The following is a 14,917-nucleotide window of genomic DNA, read 5'->3' on the forward strand; positions in this document are numbered from 1 at the left end:
TCTGTACATACAGAGGATTGTAGGATGATTCCTTTTTATATATAGAGTATTTCAGGAGGGACCCTCTATCCATATAAATTTTTCTATTCGGATTTCTTTAGATTTAGATAGTTAATAATATTCTTTTTATCCAAGGGTTTCTTCGTAAATAAATCTGAAATAATTGAACTCAACAGTCCAATGAAAATGTCTACAATATGAATATAATAATAATAAGTCAAATCGTATAGTTCGCACCAATAGGAATTGACAATGGATCTATCAAGCATTCGATAAAACATTTCATGTTGTTTACATTTGTAATGAAAAGTCATACAACAACAACAGAAAGTCATTATTCCATATAATAAATAAAAAAAGGTAGTAGGTTAGCATGGCGTTGTTTGGAATCGTTAATAAACTCTCATTTGAGTCCTGTTTTGAAGTTTGAATGAAACTAGTTTTTCCTTTGTGAATAAAATTTTTACCAGAATAAAACAAAAATTTTCGTTTTCTAATCTCATTCTCTTCGCCTGTCTTCGATGTCTCGTTATTCTAAAACTACAAATGATATTCCTATATAATATCGGTGGATCCTGGAGGCAGGATTAATGTATAAATAAATAAATTACAAGCTTAAATATCTTGGAGACAAGCTTATGTGTATAATTGGAGCCATGCTTCATATACACACACAAATACTCCGAGTGTGCGACTATACATATTATACAATTTTATAAAATTAAACAAGTGAGTTGAAATGCACAAAATGCGCAAATAGCAGCGAACAGTATAACATGAAAAAGTAGTTCATAAAGAGATTGCATTGCATGCGCAATCTTCAAGCCGAAGAACAATCTGCATCGCAACGACTTTTTTGCGCCAGGGTCGCTACTTACAAGCGTGAAAGTATGTGTTCTTAAATCATGTATAAACAGCAACAACGCGCTCGCTCGCAACGATGTTGCATTCTGCCCAACAATCTTTATTAAAGAGAGCAATCGGCCCAATATTGAGCGGTCAGGCCGGGTCGTTCGTAAGGAGATTGCAGCCTGGGGCCAGAGTGTTGGCCCATACTTTTCCTGGTTTGTCGGGGCCCTGGACTACAGACATGAACCGCTGGGACTTTTCCTGGTTTGTCGGGGCCCTGGACTGCAGACATGAACCGCTGGGACTTTTCCTGGTTTGTATGGGCCCTGGACTGCAGACATGAACCGCTGGGACTTTTCCTGTTTGGTCGGGGCCCTGGACTGCAGACATGAACCGCTGGGACTATTCCTGTTTGGTCGGGGCCCTGGACTGTAGACATGAACCGCTGGGACTTTTCCTGGTTTGTCTTGGCCCTGGACTGTAGACATGAACCGCTGGGACTTTTCCTGGTTTGTCGGGGCCCTGGACTGCAGACATGAACCGCTGGGACTTTTCCTGGTTTTTCGGGGCCCTGGACGGCAGACATGAAGCGCTGGGACTTTTCCTGGTTTGTCGGGGCCCTGGACTACAGACATGAACCGCTGGGATTTTTCTGTTTGGTCGGGGCCCTGGACTGCAGACATGAGCCGCTGGGACTTTTCCTGGTTTGTCGGGGCCCTGGACTATTTGGGGCCCTGGACTGCAGACATGAACCGCTGGGACTTTTCCTGTTTTGTTGGGGGCCCTGGACTGCAGACATGAACCGCTAGGACTTTTCCTGGTTTGTCGGGGCCCTGGACTGCAGACATGAACCGCTGGGACTTTTCCTGTTTTTTGGGGCCCTGGACTGCAGACAAGAACCGCTGGGACTTTTCCTGGTTTGTCGGGGCCCTGGACTGCAGACATGAACTGCTGGGACTTTTCCTGGTTTGTTGGGGCCCTGGACGGCAGACATGAAGCGCTGGGACTTTTCCTGCGTTTGTCGGGGCCCTTGACAGCAGACATGAACCGCTGGGACTTTTCCTGGTTTGTCGGGGCCCTGGACTGCAGACATGAACCGTTGGGACGCTAGCTTCCCTTTAGCCATGGCAGACCAAACAAATGTTTTCTTATACCGCCTAACTTAGCCGAGCCAGCGCCGATAAAACTTAGTTGTGCGGCAATCACAAGAAGGTGGGTGCAATATAAGCTTCCAACTTTGAAGAAGGACTCAAGTTTTCCAATGTAACTTAGAGGTTGAGTTCTGCAGCAGCTTCTTCTTGCTCCAGAAACTTCTTCCGTTCCTTCAGTAGATTCAGGACGGCAAAGGATACCCACACCGAATTTTTCCGAAGTTGTGATGGCAATTTTTGTGCACACTTCTTGTTTTTTAAGCTAATGCGCGCGCGTTGGCGTTTTGCTAGGGATCCGTGTGATAGGAAATCGAAAATATATATGTAATCTTCATATCTTGAAACCATATTAATGTTATAATTATAAGTTATAGATTTTTCTCTCGTGAAATTGATACTGAAACTTTATTAATGAAAAATACAGGTGCGCGTGTAGAACTATAACTATTTTAAATGTCAAATCAAAGAGATAACACTAAATAATAATTTATACCTTCAAGCTGTTTCGCCGAATCATCGGTCAGGAAATTTGAATCATCACTCAATGTCATAAGGAAATTTAATGATAAACCCGAGGCTTCGATGCGCTCGAAGTCAAACAATTTTGCATCCGACATATGAAAATATATTATCTAATTATTTATAATTAGAATTATTCTAATTCTAAATAGAATAATTAGAATATAAAATTAGAATTCTAATTATAACTTTTAATGAAAAGAAAATAATTAACACCGTTCACGAATTTTTCGAGCTGCAGCCGAAATCATTACGAATTTGCGATTCAGTACAACATACAAGACTCTTCGTAGTGGTCTCAAATGCATAATTTGCGTGAGAATTTATTTTGAACGATCATCACAAATGTTATAAGTTATTTTAAAATAATTTCTGAGCAAATATTTTTCAAAGTAACTATTGTGCTCGATTTTTTCCACATCCGAGGAGAAGGGCTTGTTGCTGACGCTCTACTGGACGGATGGACTTTGAAAAATGAGCGTTAGTCAAAAATTTGATAGATGACAACTCGAGAGTTCCGGCCTCTTGACTACACGCGCGTTTGGGGCTATGATGGTTGCTTTACAGGGGGAACCGTTGTATATATCAGTATATGTTGGGGGAATTTTTTATATATGAGTATATGTTTTGGGGAAATTTGTATATAAGGTATAGTTTGGAGGAAATTTGTATATATGGTATAGTTTGGGGGAACTTTGTATATGTATATGAGTATATGTTTGGGGAACTTTGTATATATGAGTATATGTTTGGGGGAACTTTGTATATTTATATATAGTATATTTTTGGGGAACTTTGTATATGAGTATATGTTTTGGGGAACTTTGTATATTTGTATATATGTTTGGGGGAACTTTGTATATATGAGTATATGTTTGGGGGGAACTTTGTATATATGGTATATGTTTGGGGGAACTTCGTATATATGGTATATGTTTGGGGGAAATTTGTATATATGGTATATGATTGGGGAAATTTTTATATATGAGTATATGTTTGGGGGAACTTTGTATGAGAATGTTACAGGGGGAAATTTTGTTTGTATGAGTACATGTTTGTGTGCAATCTTTTCTATACAAACAAGGAATGTTTTGTTTGTATACAATTTTAAAGATTATCATTTTATCTCACCTCTGCATTTCAACATGCATTGTTTCGAATCGTAATAATAACTCAAAAAATTTAAATTAATAGTACGTAACTTTAATGATGAAGTGCAATTACCAAATAGATAAAATGCAAAATATTGGATGCTTGAGCTGAGAATTTTCACTGTCAATTACTCCAGTAAATATTAGATGGACTTAACTCAAATTACTTCCACGTTACCACTGGGTATTTACCTCTATGATTCGGTAATACCCTCGATAATACCCTCTCACTGCTCGTGCCCTCCATGTTACCCTCTCACCGCTTGTGCCCTTCGTATTACCCTCTCACATTTTCTGGCTTCAGCGTTACCCTCTCTAATCCCTCTCCACCTCTTTTCCCTTCACCTGCCCCTCCCCCCCTCTCTTCCCCTCAACTGTCCCTCCTCTCTCTTCCCCTCACCACCCCTCCCCTCACCCTCTCTTCCCCTCACATGCCCCTCCCCCTCACCAACCCTCCCCTCGGCATCGTAAATAACGCAGTGGCGATTAGACCCTCGGGCTGCCGTGACAGGTCTGGCGATCACTCATAGCAGGTCTTATGGGGTCTGCCGGGGGCTGGGGGCTCTCAGCTTTTGCCTGGCTAGGAGCTGGTAAGTGCTCATGGTTCTTTCTCTGCTGGGAGCCGGGAGTTGCCTTTAAATTTGTTCTGCTGGGAGCAGGTTATCCTTCTTCTTGTGTTTGACGGTGCTACACTGTTAGAAAAATTACCGTTAACGGTATTACCGGCGTTTCAGTGGCCGGTCGGCACGTGAAAAGAAACACCGTGTCGCCGTTTTTACTGTAATTTAACACTAGAAATCCGTAAAACATCTGATAAAAACGGCGAAACAGTTTATTTTCACGGGGCGACTGGTCACTAGAACGCCAGTGGGACCGTTTTTTCACGGTTTTTTATAACAGTGTATCCGTTAATCCCAGCATTTCTTGATATTATTCCCACGAATTATTGACGATGATAATGGGATAATGGTAAGGATTACCAGGAATATTCTTTGTTGGATATATTCTATAGCTTGTGCTTGGAGCTACATATTCATAAAATGCAGATTCGTGTTTGGAAGAAACATCTATGCATAGCGTAACCATAAATTTGAAATTTCTTCGCTATTAATTAATGTGGAATTATTTCTTTTGCAAATTCACTCCAATCTCGGCTTCCTCCCATCTCCACGATCCCCACTAAAAGGTAAGCTAGCGGCTGTAGCGTATCTTAAAATTTGAGATGTGTTTTCAATTAATTAATGTAGAATTATTTCTTTTACAAATTCACTTCAACGAAAATCTCGGTTTTTCTCCTCTCTCCATGAACCCCACTGAAAAGGGTGGTTTGTATAAGCATAGCGTTACTCAAAATTTGAAATTTCATTGCTATTAATTAATGTGGAATTATTTCTTTTGCAAATTCACTCCAACGAAAATCTCGGCTTCCTCCCCTCTCCACGATCCCCACTGAAAGGGGGGTTAGCAGCTGGACAAGGGGGTGCATAATTGAGCGAGGTGCCGGCAAGGGATATTTGTGGGACGGTTAAAGTGATTGTGTCCTAACTTCTCGGAAAATTCGGTTAAGAAAAACCGGAGAAAATTGAAAGGTTCCCAGTAACGTCCAAATGAGATAGAGCCCCCAGAAGAGATGGAAAATGACCGACAATATGAGCAATATTGACCACAGAGAACAGTTTTACAATAGAAAAAAGTTCAGTTTAATGAAAGTAGTTGATAGCTTTCAACCTTCAAGTAACTTTTGCCAAAAATAACAGTCGGAAAATTCAGTTGAGAAAAACAGAAGAAAAGTGGAAGGTTCCCAGCAACGTCCTTCTAGAGCACCCAGAAGAGATGGAAAATGACCGACAATATGAGCAACATTGACCACAGAGAACAGTTTTACAATAGAAAAAAGTTAAGGATATTGAAATTAGATGATAGCTTTCAACCCTCAAGTAACTGTAGATGCCAAAAAATAGCAGGCACTACATAAAGCATTATACAGGCTTGTCCGTCAAGATGCTCAGCTGATGTCTGTTCCTGTCAGAGAATTAATAATATTTTAGCTATGTCGTTTTTACATTACTTTTTATGATTTTATAGACGCAATCCTTCAATTTTTAAAAAGCAAAGAGCTCCAGCTTTGGGACCGGTGCCAGGGTTGCCACATAGGAGGCTTTTTTCCGGCCAAATTCAACAGGACAGAAGCTGTGCAGCGCTAATTTTGAACGACAATCAACCCTGAATTGAACGTCGACTATCTTTCCCTAAGGCCTCCAATCTGCCGCGGATTGAACCTGTCGTCATTAACCAAACCACATCATTTTATTTTAAATATCACGAAATTTACATCACAAAATATGGGAACGAATAGAAAAGACAATGATAACTGAACATCACATCGAGGCATCTCTTCATTCTCCAACCAGCGCTCGAATTTTGTCCAGCTCAAAACGGACTGTGACCAATCATCTAAGCCCTCCTGGAGTTGCATGAAACCTGCCTAGCACCACCAGGCCGCCGATGAAATTTGCCTTCCGTGACCTCTTTAAATCACGTACTTATTGGCTAACAAAATCTGAGGTTAAGTTTCAGATAGTGAAGCTTGGTTCCAAGATCGATCGTCATTTTCGACGATTAGCCGTTCGATCGGAGGCTAATTTCGAAGCAGAGTAAGAACCATGGTTGAACTATATAGTATTAGGTTGACCCATGAGATGCTAATTTTTGCGATGTAGTTTGTTCGTCTGTAACATCACTGATCTCAGTGACGTCACGGGCATTAACCAATCACCGAAATGCTATCAAACCAGTCAACCAATCCGTCGTGGGAATAGCGGGTTTGTTTACGTTTCTCGATCTCAGTGAAAGCTGAACTGAAAGACGGAACTTCTCGTGGGTCAACCTTGTATAGTTCAACCATGGTAAGAACATTATCGGCTAATTGTTGCGGAGAATGAAACAAACCTTGACGCTTTGTCCGATAGCTGTGAAATAATTTCATGTTCAATACCGGTATTTTGCAACTGAGAAACATTTTATGACTCGTGCTATCAAAATAAATAGCAGTTTGTGATTTTGTGACTAGCAGATGAAATGCGTCTATCGAGACTTCGATAGTTAACAATCATCCTAATACACAAATAAACATGGTAAATTACCAAATATGGTAAATGACCATTACTCAATCCAGAAATCAAAAATATTTCTTTTCAGTCAATATACACACCATACAAATATAATAATTTACTAAATATTTATCTAAAATCTCCTCCTACATCTGTAGAATTTCGCATCAAGACGCCGGATACTCAATCAGGAAATCAAAAATATTTCTTTTCACACAATATAAACCAATATAAACACCATGCAAATATAATAGTTTACTAAATATTTATCGAAAGTCTTCTCTTTTATTTAAAGAATTTCACATCAAGACGCTGGATACTCCAAGACTTCATCACCAGCGTGTGCCGTCTGTCTTGATCAGAGTCTCCCGTATCCCTCAGATGTTGATGAACGAACGCCCTCGCTATTTGCGTCCAAAACTGTCCTCATATTAGTGCTGGATACATGGGGAGGCTGTGGGTGGTATACAGCAATTCATGTTCATAGTGCGGCTAGAATATGATGGCTGTGTCATGTTCATGGTGCGGCTGGAATATGATGGCTGTGTCATGTTCATGGTGTGGCTGGAATATGATGGCTGTATGTCATCGGATTCGACAAGCTTCGTCTTATATTGTTTGAAGCAATACATGTAATTGTTCGTATAGGCTATGGCAAATTGTTTTATGAGTCCAGTTTCACATGAATGAATTAGAGATAAGAGAAATGAGCCCCTATAATATAACAGGTAAGCAATGATAAAAGATAACGATTAGAGTCCCATAGGCCAAATTAAAAACTTAACATATCTAAACCTAAGATTTAGAGTCCCAAATGACTGAAGTTTATTACTTTCCTCTCTGACGTGAAGCCTTCACAACCAAAAGTTTCAGCTCCAGTTTCCTACTCTCGGTCGGCAATCTGTCGGTGGAAACGTGGGTTACTCGTTTACCACATTAATTGCTCAAGTAATAACCTTGCCAAGTTTCGATTTACTCATACGCCGCATTGTTTTTCATCCTGCTAGAGAAATTGGATTTAATATTTCCATATTTCTCTCCATACACTATACCGAACATAACCTATATCATTTATAAAATATTGTAATTCCATATTGAATGCTAATTCTACATAGCCACATATCGAGGCTTCTCTTTGGCCTTTTCGTAAAAATTTGAATATTTAACTGATATTCTTATGATGAGTTTATGGCTTCTTAGTCTATGGACACGCTGATGCGCCGCCTTCGTCGTCCTCCGTCTCCGAGTCGTCGTCGGATGTAAAGTTGGACGTGTTCCGTCTATTTGCCCTCATTTGGGCACGCTGATGCAAGATGCTGTTGCTTGTCACTTGCTGATGGTAGTTTCCCATAACTGGACAGTCCGGGATCTTGCTCAACCACTTGTCCAGTCGTCTCTTAAATGTTGCAAGGGTGAACTCCCCTCCTCTCAGCGCTTTTGGCAAGGCCTCGGTCCGTAGACTACTTACAGTCAATCGGCACACGTCTTTAACCATTTAATCTCTAACCATTGTATAGTCAATCGGCTATACAATGGTTAAAGTCTAGAAGATTTCATTAGATGCAGCACCAGCAATTCCGATGTTGCATTCAGTTCTGAATAGAAAGAAACTGGTTGCGCTCAGAGATATCGCTGTGACTTTGTCCAAATTGCGATTCGCTTTTTCCTTATGCGTGGGTTGTCCTGATCCAGTTTAGGCGTATCAGTGATACGTCTGCTCTCTGCTCTTTGTGTGAGTAAAAAAGTGTGTCACAATCACAAGTGTGTCACAATCACAAGTGTGTCACAATCACAAGTGTGTCACAATCACAGGTGTGTCACAATCACAAGTGTGTCACAATTTTACTCGCCAGCACTTTGCGAGTAAGCTCAAGGATATACTTGTGCCTATTGGACATTAAATTCTGTTATTGAATTAACATTAAATTAAATTAATGAAAAGTTAACAAAATTAAAAATACCAGTCAAATTTAATAAACATCACTAATAAATTAATAATGTTTAAATTAATTAGAGTCAAGTTAAAGACCAGATATGTAGAATTATTGTGTAATGTTTTTGATATCAAAAGTTACATACCTCTCAGGAAAATATTAGTAATTAGTAGATGCATTATCTCTACACTAAATCAAGAACCCTTTTATAATGAAAACGCATAAAATTTATAATTAGATTATTTATTGTAGTAACTTGATTTATATATCTCCATTTGCCATGAATTTCAGTTGCTTCAGAAGGGCTTGATTATGGAACTCAATTCAATAAGTTACAATTAGTTCCCAAACACACATATTCGTAATTTGAATTATAATCCTGTTGCATAACGATGATAAGAAGCGCGAACAACATATAAGAACTTATAATTTTTGTAATTCCAACATATTTGTAATTTTGTATCGAGTTTCATATGACATATACATATTTGTAATTTACATTGTAATAATAACATTTTGTAATTCCAACATATAAGAACTTATAATTTATATAATTATAAAATAATATAAGAAGCGCGAACAACATATTCAAAAATATAACTCAGTACTCATTGCAGTGAGTGACAGAGAGCGCATTTTCTCGTCGACGAAAACTTGAGGTCACGGACGGACGGACAGATGGACGGACGGTCAGACAGACAGACGGACATGGCGAGCACAATAGTGCATTTTTTCCATAAATGAGAAAATGCGCTAAAAATACGACCAATAATTACGAATAATGAACATAAATGAATAAGAATCAATACAACGTATATAAGCGCAGTTTTAGGAACTTCTAAACCGAAATGGCTAAACGAAACACATCACAACTGAAACCCTGAGCAATGAATGAAATCATATTCAAATATTAAATTACGTTTTGAAGGATAAAATAACTTATTCGAGAAGCTTTATGCGCAAAAACGAAATTTTTATTTAACTGAAATAAGATTGCTATATGAATGAGATGCTCTGATGAAACGAATCTACATGCAGAACATAGAGCTATTATACAAAACTCGCACACAAAAGAATGTATGGGTCATAATATTCAAATAGCTACACAATTCCTTACCCACAGCAAAGCTAGATAGCGGACGTAGGATTGATAAGTCTTTTTACCGGGCTAAACTGAATCAGGATGACTCACATATAGACAAAAAATGTAACTCAGTACTTACTGCAGTGAGTAACAGCGAGCGCATTTTCTCGTTCGTTCGTCCGTGAAATCACGGACAGACAGACAGACGGACGGACATGACGAGCACAATAGCGTCTTTTTAGCGCATTTTCTCATTTATGTAAAAAATGCCCTATTATGCTCTTCATGTCCGTCCGTCCGTCTGTCCATCCGTCCGTCTGTCTGTCTGTCCGTCTGTCCGTCTGTCCGTCTGTCCATCCGTCCGTTTGCCCGTCTGTCTGTCCGTGACTTCATGCTTTCGTCGACGAGAAAATGCGCTCTCTGTCACTCACTGCAGTATGTACTGAGTTATATTTCTTACCTAAATGAAAAAATGCGCTAAAAAGTTACTATTGAACACTATTGAACACTATTGAACACTATTAAACACTTTCAAATAGTGATCAATAGTGGCTGTTGAACACTATTGTTTCAGACAACTACTCACTCGTTTCTCCGGGTGCGCATTTCCTTGTATAATACAGGCATGTTAACGATTGAATTACGTCTGGTGACGACGCTGGTTAAGTGACGTCTGAAATGCTCGACATTAGTCCTGGCAGAGAACTATCTCGGCGCCTCCATCTCTGTGACAGCAAGAAAAATATGGACAACGACGGCTGGACAGAGAGACAGACGGCGCGTCCTTACAGACAGAAGTGCCCCTGTCGCCACTGTGGATGGCCGCCTTTGTTTCGCCCTTAATTCGGCCCTCAATGTTGAAGCGTAGCTCCAGAAATATCGCTCAAAAATAATATCGATCTAAATTAAACTTATTTAAATAGGATCCGTGTAGTATAGCTCTAAAATATATCTAAAATAATATCGCTCTAAAATTTATTTAAGTTATATATGATGCCTTTGTGTTATTTGATTAATTTTTGCCGGTCATGATACACCTTCCATTTATTAATATTAGTATTCTGCACCTAACGTGGCTTTGTTTCGCCCTTAATTCGGCCCGTCATGTAGAAGTATAGCTCCAGAAATATCGCTCTAAAATATTTCTTAGTTAAATATGATGCATTTGTGTTATTTGATTAATTTTTGACGATCATGATACACCTTCCATTTATTATTATTAGTTTCCTCCAATTAAGGTCGGCCGGATACCGTGTGATTTTAAATGCGATTCTTAAATCTTTGATATTAAAAAAAATACATAAGTAAGTACGTTCGATTAATTGAGAAAAAAATACAAATATTGTTAATAAGAATAATGTTCTGGGCTTCAATAAAACATGCATGTAATAAAAACATAACCGTATCTAATTTTTTCAGGATTCTTCATTTTCACGTATAAATAAATTAAATTTATGAATGATATTCTTTGTAGTTAAAAAATACGATGTTCCCGGAAATAAATTATTAAAAATACACTAAATTAACGGAATTAATCATCAGTATATCATTGGCCGCCTATAAACCACCCTTGGCCGCCTATATCAGCATTGGCCGCCTATAAACCACCCTTGGCCGCCTATATCAGCATTGGCCGCCTATAAACCACCCTTGGCCGCCTATATCAGCATTGGCCGCCTATAAACCACCCTTGGCCGCCTATATCAGCATTGGCCGCCTATAAACCACCCTTGGCCGCCTATATCAGCATTGGCCGCCTATAAACCACCCTTGGCCGCCTATATCAGCATTGGCCGCCTATAAACCACTCTTGGCCGCCTATATCAGCATTGGCCGCCTATAAACCACCCTTGCCACGTAAAAAAATTACCAGCTTCTTGGCAATTTTTTAAAGAATTTCCAAGCGATGTCCACGGCAATTGCCCGGCGCTGTAATTTCCTCACTAAAACAACTAATAAAAACTCTCCCAACTTAACGATTGTCTTAAAATAAATTGGAGGCGACAGCTTGTCTCTTTTATGGTGTCTCAAAAAGCGAATAAAATCTAAGTTTTTCCGGATAATCATGAGACTTAGAGCCTGAGACGCATTCGCTCCAGCGTAAATGCGTCCATTAAATAGTAATGGTTATCATATGATTCACGCCATTAGAATGATTATCAATGTGTAAATTTGACCATTAAATACTATAGTAATGGTATCATAAAATTCACACCATTAGAATGATTATCCGTTTGTCAATGTGACTATTAAATAGTAATGGTTATCATATAATCCACTCCAATAGAATGATTTTCCATGTGTCAATGCGACCATTAAATGGTAATGGTTATCATATAATTCACACAATTACAATGATTATCCATGTATCATTGCGACCATTAAATAGTAAAAGTAGTTATAAAATTCACGCCATTAGAATGATTTTCCATGTGTCAATGTGACCATTAAATAGTAATGGTTATCATATAATTCACACCATTAGAATGATTATCCATGTATCAATGCTACCATTAAATGGTAATGGTTATAATATAATTCAGTGTATCGCAGTGCTGCACCTGTCTCTTATACACATCTAGATGTGTATAAGAGACAGGTCATGTTCATGGTGTGGCTGGAATATGATGGCTGTGTCATGTTCATGGTGTGGCTGGAATATGATGGCTGTGTCATGTTCATGGTGTGGCTGGAATATGATGGCTGTGTCATGTTCATGGTGTGGCTGGAATNCCTATTGCTGCAAGCCCTATTGCTGCAAGCCCTATTGCTGCAAGCCCTATTGCTGCAAGCCCTATTGCTGCAAGCCCTATTGCTGCAAGCCCTATTGCTGCAAGCCCTATTGCTGCGAGCCCTATTGCTGCAAGTCCAATTTCTGCAAGCCCTATTGCTGCAAGCCCTATTGCTGCAAGTCCTATTTCTGCAAGCCCTATTGCTGCAAGCCCTATTGATGCAAGCCCTATTGCTGCAAGTCCTATTGCTGCAAGTCCCACTGCTGCAAGCTCTATTGCTGCAAGCCCTATTGCTGCAAGTCCTATTGCTGCAAGTCCCACTGCTGCAAGTCCCACTGCTGCAAGCTCTATTGCTGCAAGCTCTATTGCTGCAAGTCCTATTGCTGCAAGTCCCACTGCTGCAAGCTCTATTGCTGCCAGGGCTATTGCTGCAAGCCCTANCCACGTCACCCACCACGTCACCCACCACGTCACCCACCACGTCACCCACCACGTGACCCACCACGCGACCCACCAGCTCCCCAGCCCCCGGGGACACTAGGTATTGCAGGCCCCAGGCGTCCCCTCGTTCGTCACTTAGCGTGCCGACTTCCCTCTTCCTCACTTCGCCGGCATTATGGCCGAACTACCGGCGGCCACCGATCCTTATGATAAAAATACCTATAATTCCAGTCAAGGTTGTCGGCTGCTCATCATTTGGCAATTAAAAGAGCGGTTAAGTTGGCTCGTTGCCGCCCTCGAGGTCCCTTACTTAAACACTAACTTTGGCCCGAGGCTTGGATTCCCAAGCGGAGCAGACACAAGTTCGGGAAGTTGGTCGCCAAGTTTGCGGCGTTGCAAAAATCAGAACTGACGAAGAGGAGAGGAGAGGATGGAGCAGCGGGTGGAGATTGGTGGTGCGTAGCAGAGACTATGTAGAGGAGCGAAGAATGAAGAAAGAAATTATGGGAAAATATGACTAGGTGCGATGAATGAAGGAAAGAAATGAAGGAAGTAAATGAAGGAAAGGAATGAAGGAAATGAATGAAAGAAATAAATGAAGGAAAGAAATGAAGGAAAGAAATGAAGGAAGAAATGATGGAAATAAAAGAAGTATAGAAATCAAGGAAAGAAATGAAGAAAGAAATGAAGGAAAAAATGGACTAGAATGAAGGAGTTAAGGTCAATAGAGACTGTATGAAGTGATGCGTGCTAGAAGACAGCTAGTCCCACCTTCTGAGTAATGAGTAAATTTGTCCAAATAGCGATTCACATTTGCTCTTTTGTGGGTCATCTTGATTTAGTTCTGACCCTGATTTGACAGACGGGGATTGACTGCAGCAGGTGGAGAGGCGGGGTAAGTGTAGAGATATGACATGCTGGGTTGACATCCCTGAAGACTAAATAGACACACTGACAGAAAACTGACAACTATTTTGAAACACTTAGGTGTCTCAAGGCCGCTCCGAGCGATAGTGCCGAAAGCGAGACGACTACGGCCGCTCAAGTGTCTCAAAAGCGCCCCTGTGTCTCAAAATTTGGGATTTTGAGACACATGGACATACGGCGCTTTTGGCTTTAAAGCCGTCGTATAACTGGTATGGCTTGCGATGTTTCTACTGTGGCCTGTAGCTTAATGGCTGTACAGCAAAGTGTAGCTGCGCATATTTATGTTGAGCGTTGGATACAGGGCTAGCTTAATCCTCTATACCGCCCGACATGAGGAACCGGAGCAATGTTGTCCTCGACATCAAGTCAACCACCCTTCCTCGACATCAAGTCTTCCACGCCATCCTCGACATCAAGTCATCCAACCTTCCTCAACATCAAGTCATCCGCCCATCTTCGACATCAAGTCATCCACCCGTCATCCACTATCTTGGGTACTCATCTTCCACCATGACATGTATATGATGATGGTGATGATGGCGGACTATCATCCTCCGCGTGAAGGTGGACCATAACCATCCTAACTTCCCCCACCCTCCTGTTATAACCCCCCCCCACCACATCAAGTCCCCCCACATCCATCAGGAGCTCAAAACACTCGCATTTTATCATCAAAGTTGGCTCAAGTTGCGCCGTCCGACCCCCGGCGCCCAAAAAACGGCCTTGTTGTGTAAGGTCCTTTGCGCCCCCCACTCAGGGGGGCCAGGGAGTTCAGGGGGGGGCGCCCCCCATCATTTTAGGGGGCGAGGGAGCGGGATAAGGGAATTCAGGTTTCAAAATTGCTGGAATAATTTTTTTTCGTTATAAACTTCAGCATATGTAATTAAAATTTAATAGCAAGATACGGATTTGTTATGTTAGTTACGAGTAAACGATTTGACGTTGTGATGTGTGACAGCTATTAATTAAGGTATGATGCATTCCTCTCGATATGAGATTACACCGAGAAGATTACGAGA

At 40.6% G+C, this 14,917-nt stretch overlaps 1 protein-coding gene across 1 annotated transcript; it reads left to right on the forward strand.

Moving 5' to 3' along the window:
• Positions 1 to 1,792: 1,792 nt before the first annotated feature.
• Positions 1,793 to 13,071, forward strand: LOC108668606 (calphotin-like). The gene is made up of 3 exons (XM_018155847.1): positions 1,793 to 1,914; positions 3,975 to 4,181; positions 12,546 to 13,071. The coding sequence occupies exons 1-3, from the start codon at positions 1,793 to 1,795 to the stop codon at positions 13,069 to 13,071; spliced, it is 855 nt and encodes a 284-aa protein (XP_018011336.1).
• The last annotated feature ends 1,846 nt before the right edge of the window (positions 13,072 to 14,917 follow it).

Source organism: Hyalella azteca, unplaced genomic scaffold, assembly GCF_000764305.2.
Source record: "Hyalella azteca isolate HAZT.00-mixed unplaced genomic scaffold, Hazt_2.0.2 contig1578, whole genome shotgun sequence".
In the NCBI taxonomy this organism is placed as follows: Eukaryota; Metazoa; Arthropoda; class Malacostraca; order Amphipoda; family Hyalellidae; genus Hyalella; species Hyalella azteca.